The sequence below is a fragment of the Nelumbo lutea genome, chromosome 1 (genome assembly GCF_056320005.1).
Source record: "Nelumbo lutea isolate HS-2025 chromosome 1, American lotus-T2T, whole genome shotgun sequence".
NCBI classification, from domain to species: domain Eukaryota; kingdom Viridiplantae; phylum Streptophyta; class Magnoliopsida; order Proteales; family Nelumbonaceae; genus Nelumbo; species Nelumbo lutea.
Genome location: NC_142684.1, coordinates 135,121,074 through 135,127,519, shown reverse-complemented (window position 1 = coordinate 135,127,519; position 6,446 = coordinate 135,121,074). Strand labels below are relative to the sequence as shown.

Genomic DNA, 6,446 nt, shown 5'->3' with positions numbered 1-6,446 from the left:
TGGACATTTCCAATCTTATCCAACACCACGCCTGCCATCTGGTCCAGGTTCAAAAATATCGGCCCGGGCCCAAACAGCCACCAACCCACCAAAGACAAAACGCAAAAAATAATTCCAATGCGATGGGGCCACGGGCCCCCAATCCCCGAAACCAAGAATCACGGGGGCCGTACAATTCGGAGACAAAGCTAACATCATCAATATGGACGAAACAGTTACGATGCAACTTCAACGGTGTATATAGAAGCATCGAATCACCTTCTCTCTGTACTAAAAAAATTGGAATAGAGAGAGAGAGAGATAAGGGTAATGAGATTAATAGCTTAAAACACAAGGGATGATGTCCGCGTAAGTCATCGTCCGATGGATGTCGCTTTACAGTTTACACGATCGTCTCTCGCCCGACAAACAAGGGTAGATAGTCTTCAATCCCCTTCTCATCCGTCACCTTTTCTTTTGTCCATCTCACAGCAAGGTAGCGTCCCTGGCCCAATCTGTATTTTTTAGGCAACTCCATTTCTTCACGCCGAGTCTATCTTCTCCTCTCTCTGTCTGTGCAGTGTGTACTAGTCTTCTTTTGTTGGCTGGAGTTTGGAACTTGGGACTCTGAAGCTGAAAAGTGAAAACGGAGGTGGGGAAGCTATTAACTTATTGCTTTTAAGATCAGGCATCGCTAGGTGTAGTTTGAATTATCATCCCTGATGTGGGCTTTCGAGAATTCTTGTGTTCTTGAAGCCTAGAAGCCCAGAAGGCACTGCGTTCAGGTATATTATTACTAGGTTCCGTTTATTTATTTATATTAGGTAATAATTTAGCTGTTTCTTTGATCTGGGTCTTTTTAAAGGTTTTTTCTTCTAGGGTCTTTGCGTTTTTATTTTATAGTTCTTTTAGTAGAGAAGTTCATGGCTGTTGGTTGAATTGTTGAACTGGGTACTCTCGGTATTTGCTCTCCACAGTGCTTCTTTCTGTGTTGTATTCCTTTGGCTGGTTTTGATTAATGTTCTATAAGGTTGCGTTATTAATTCTGAAAGCTATTCTTGCTGCTTTTAAGTGCTACGTTGTCGAGTACAATTCATTTGTGTTAGAGTCTTTTGATGAATTGGGCTTTAGTTGGGTTGCGAATGTTGCAGCAAACTGGACCTTTTAATTTCAGGTTACTGGAATAAATGATAGATACTCTATTTATAAATATGGAAAGCTTCCCAAGTAAAATGTCTGTAATATAGTTTTCTTATTTTCCTAAATTGCAATGCAACTCTTCCTTGAACTGCAGAATTGGCTCTCATGGCTCTCGAGTTTCTTATCTAACAATTCCACTCCAAGAACCATTTCTTATCAATTAGAACAATTTGACTTGAGTGCATATCTACCATTTGTGAAGGTCTTAGAAAACATGCACTTGAGGCATACAATTACTTGACTCCGCACTGTCTTGGAAAGTTAACAAATAACCGATTTCAACCACATGGACAGGTTACTCATTTTTCCAATTACAACAAATCTAATAATAACTATGATTTTATGAAGCGCGAGGAAAAGAAACTGGATCACTAGAGCACTTCAACATAAGTAGATTAAGATACATTCTATGTTTGGAAGGTTGAAGCCAGAGAAAGGGTTGAGATTTGTGGTGCATCTAGCTTATATGTCAGCATAGCTGAAAATGCTCCTTTGTGAGGTTGATGTTGGAAATTCATAAAAAAAAGTTGAAGTTGTAAATCGGACAGCTTGGCAGATGTTTTATGATAACTAGCTTATGTTTCATATCTTGTCCACATATTTGTCTTATCGGAGAGTTATACAAATGATGGCCTTCCATCATTTTAGGAGGAGGAAGTGTTACAGATGAGAAGAAGTTTTACTCCTTATACAAGGTTTTGAAGGCCAACCTACTAAAAATTACATTAATTGAGGTGATTTAAATACTCATTATAAACAAGATCAGCAGGATTGGCATCTATTCATCAGCTTGACGCCAAGTGTTGCAAAAGAAATGATAAATCCTTCACTGTGAAGGAAAGGTTGATTTTTTCACATAGTTTAGTCTTTTCTTTTTCTAAATGATTTTTGCTGGCATATGATTTAAATTATGTAATTCGTACATGAGGCATACCAATGTGACTGTAATGTAAACTTCTTTCCATAGTGGCTACTAATGCCTTGAATACTGAACATCAGTAGCATTATATGGAGTCTAATGTGTTATTATTTGTGAACTTGGCCCATACATTTCCTGGTGTCCCGTGATCAAGGCATAGGAGGCTGCTACTGTAGCCATCTAGCCATACCAGAAGAGTTGCTTCTTTGATATTCTATGTATACAAAATAGAAAAAAGTAGGTAGCATCTTCTAAAAGAGAGGGATAACTTACCAAAAAATCAGGGCTAACTTATGCTGCTCAAAACTGTGATATTTTTGAACACACATAATGTCTTTGGGTGTTAATCGAAGTTTCTGTTATAATTCAGAATTTGTTTTCCAACATTCATAGTAATAAATGCACACACAACTTTTAATGCTTTCCATGTGTGGCTGGAGCATGTCTGCATGTGGCATCTAATACTTTTGAGATATCACTCAACATTATCACCAAGTCATGCAAAAATTTTCAGATCTTTTTTTAGTTCATGATCTTTTATTTTTTGATGAATGACATCATTGACTAACATTTGTCTCTTTTTGGTAGATCATCTTGAGACTGAAATGCAGAATAGTTGATTGGTTCTCTCTGGATTCAACATTCTTTCCTCATCATCAATGAGGAGATTGAATTGATCCTATGATCTGTGTTTGAAGAAGTAACTGTACTGCAGAAGCCACTTCAACGTTGCATGTTAGGTCTACAAGGTTCCACTGAACAGGTTCATCTACTTAATGACTTCAATAATGCATGTTAATGCAACAAGTCCTCACAATGATGAAAATGGAACTAGAAATCTTATTGTTGAGGTGATTCCTGAAGTTAAAACTGGTCATGACTTTCCCATGTTATGTGATAGAATTTGTCTTTTAAATTTGTAAGGGGATCTATATGGTATCTGATTTTGAAAATCTTTTTCTTTAGGCTGTTGATGCAGAAAAACAATTATGGACATCGATCCATTCAAAGGGTCTGTTGCACCCTGATGTTCGGGTATTATACCATAGAGTGCGCTCTATCTATGAGAAAATCATCTTGACTGACCATGAACTGGCAGAGCTTCAAGACATTGAATATTCTCTGTGGCGGGTTCACTATAAACATATTGATGAATATCGTAATAGAATACTGCAAAGTTCTGTCAATGCAGAAACTATCAACTCGGTGGCACCACAAAATGTTGCTATTGAAAAACATAGCAGCGATAAACTCATGGAAGGGTTTAGGTTATTCCTGTCAGAAGCTACTGAATTTTACCAAGATTTGATCACAAAAATCAAAAGAAGCTATGGACTTCCAAAGGAACTTTTTTACTCCAATGAAGGTTGTTCTTCCAGTTCTGTGGAGTCGACACAAATTTGTAGATGCAGATTTTCATGCCACCGTTGTTTGATCTATCTCGGGGACCTTGCTCGATACAGGGAACTTTGTGGAAATCAAGATGATAAAAAACGTGATTGGTCAATTGCAGCCACCCACTACTTAAATGCATCTATGATTTGGCCAGATAGTGGAAACCCACATAATCAGGTATTTTTTTGTCAATTCTTTTTCATTCAATCCACATACTGTTGATATTTTTTCATCTTCCTTGAGACATTTAAGTTTCTTTCCCCTTCATACAATGTTGTTTTTATTGTTATATTTACTTCTTGTAAGATGGGTTCATCATTTTTATAAATGTTACTCTCAGTTTGCTGTACTGGCAATATATGTTAGTGATGAGTTCCTAGCACTGTATCATTGTGTAAGAAGTCTGGCTGTTAAGGAGCCTTTCCCTGATGCCTGGAATAACCTGATTTTACTGTTTGAGAAGGTAAATTTTTGTCTACTTGTTGTGTTGTTTAGTGTTGTCCTTATCATTTCAAAATGTCCGTTTTCTCATCTTGCTAATGACTTTCAATAACTGCCTTTTTGATCCTACAGAATAGGTCCTGTAATTTTAATTCTCTGTCTAAGGAGGTCAGTTTCAACTTCAATAAACCATATGAAAGAATCTATGCTGAAACTAAAGCACATTCTAGAGCCTGTCTTTCTACAAGCAACATGCAGGAAGCAATTGAAGATGTTGGTTGTGTGGAAACTAGATTATGGTCTCTCATAGTTAGGATGATAAGCATGTTTTACTTAAAATCAAGGTAATCATTTCAGAACATATACATAACTTGATAGCTGTAATTTTGTTTTTCTGAATTGATGCATACCTTGGTGACTTAAGCATTTACTTATTTGTTCCTTTTCTTTTTGTATATCTTGGATTTATCCTATTATCCTTCCCTTATGTAATGATTTTGAATTGTCTTGCATTTCTTTTCCTTTATTAACCAGATTGTTTTTTACCACTTATATGCTGGTTCATTTGTTGACCTTTCATTTCATTGTCAAAACCTTCATCTTTTCTTCCCCCTTTCAAGTTGGTTTATCTTATTCATGAAGCTTATGATGAATTGAAGTTTAATAGGTATAGACTTTTGAACTTATAGGAAATGTTATTCTTTGATAGAGATGGAGAAGTACTTCATGATATAACCCATCAAACCTGAGATTCTGATTGCTTATAATATTAAATTTTAAGATTAATGGGTCAGTAAGAATGTATTATTTATTAGGTCCATATTATTTGCAAAAATAATAAGGTTAATCTATTGTTGATAAATCTCCAGAATTGTAATGAATGCACTGTAAGGACCATCCTTACGTAGTTGTGATAATTATTGGTTATTACTGTATTTTAGTACACAGAGGGGTCCTTCTTTGTCATGCTTTCCATTGGTTGACCTTTCAACCAATTTCTTCTATGACTTCTTGTGAATGAATTTTTGCACTGATTCATGGGTTTCTTTTTCAGCATCCCTGTTAGGAGTTGGGTTTTCTTGAATTTGATTAATTTAATTGGTTTTTGGTCATCAAGTCCTTTAGCCCATCTCATAAGCTTTATGCATAATTTTAGTCTATCATAGATAAGATTAGTCAATGTAGGAAAACCTCAGTAGTCCATCACTTTAATTGGACACCCTGCCACTTGCTAGTGACAAAATGTGTGGAGAGAACCCCAGGGGCATATCAAGAAAATGAGGATGGAGATATGTTATTGTTGCATGGAAACTGACAATGGAGTTGGAATCTGACATGTGTCCAAGTGTTTTACTTGGCAAGATGAGAAAACATGGACTTATACACATGTTATGGAAAAATATATACTATTGATATTGTTTTCTTTAATTCTAATATTATATACCTGTAAAAAATGTTGCTTTTGTTACCATGTAATGTTTAATATGAAAATTGGCATTCCTCTTGTACATTAGCTGGTCATTTATGTCAAATAAGCTAGGAGATAGGAAATGTTACATAGAAGTGTCCTCAAGAATCAATGGAGTGTCTGACTCTGAGATGTGTCCCAAATAGAGTCAGAGACATCATCCATTTAGGGGAGTCCATGCATGCATGAATAACAAAATGCATTTCCAGACAAAATCCATTAATATTAAAACACACCACTTGCATTTGTACCATACCTTAAAAGTGAAACTAGATTTATAGAATTTCCCAAGAAGTTAATATTTTCTGCCCTTTGACCTTTGGGTAGATCAAGTATCTACACAAAGTTCTGTACATGGTACTCAGAAATAAGAAAGCAAGAGGAAGAAGAGAACAGCAGGTTTTAGAGAAAAATAAAACTACCAAGTACCAATTGGAGAGAAAACTAGTCTCCCAATTAGCCACACCCCTATTTATAATCCAATAGCCAATAGAAAGATTACAATTCTGCCCCCATTTAAATAATAAAAAGAAAAAGACATATACCCCAGATGTAAAATTGTAAATAAACTAAAGTGGAAACTAAATGAAACAATTCAACAACCACTCCCTTAACAGTATCACTGTCTCTGCTCTTCTTGAAACTATTGCTTAAGTATACAACCTTTCCTCTAGCTGTTTGGTTCTGCAATCATGCTATAGGAAATGATTTAATTCCTAAATTGCTTTTTCTGTCATCTACACCATATACTTCACTTGTCTATATCGATGTCATTGACAATTATTTTCTAAAGTAAATTAAATTCTTTTTATTTAGATCCTCTAGGATAGTTTGTTTATTTTGAATCTTAAGGTCTACATCTTTATATGGTTGGTTTTCAATTATTTGTTTATTTATGATTCTTTCATCTCTGCTGATGAAAAATATTTCTTTTTCTTTTATGGTTGTACTGTACCATAAAATATTATTAGAAGGGAGGTTGATAAGGAGATTTCATGGAGTGGGTAAACATTTGTGACCAAATGAGGGGTTATTAGTGAATGC

General features: G+C 35.4%; 1 protein-coding gene across 5 annotated transcripts in view; it reads left to right on the top strand.

The window, feature by feature from the left end:
• Positions 1–224: 224 nt before the first annotated feature.
• LOC148877733 (Telomerase activating protein Est1) overlaps positions 225–6,446 on the top strand; it is a 28,910-nt gene continuing 22,688 nt past the window's right edge. Inside the window, exons 1-6 of one of the 5 annotated variants that reach the window (XM_088943127.1) lie at positions 225–414; positions 561–764; positions 2,687–2,949; positions 3,065–3,670; positions 3,834–3,956; positions 4,067–4,278. In XM_088943127.1, coding sequence (XP_088799253.1) covers positions 2,875–2,949; positions 3,065–3,670; positions 3,834–3,956; positions 4,067–4,278 — 1,016 coding nt within the window. In that variant the 5' untranslated portion in view covers positions 225–414; positions 561–764; positions 2,687–2,874. Of the gene's footprint in view, positions 765–2,686; positions 2,950–3,064; positions 3,671–3,833; positions 3,957–4,066; positions 4,279–6,446 lie in introns of all 5 variants that reach the window. The other 4 variants (XM_088943133.1, XM_088943119.1, XM_088943112.1 and 1 more) reach the window with 4 other exon arrangements.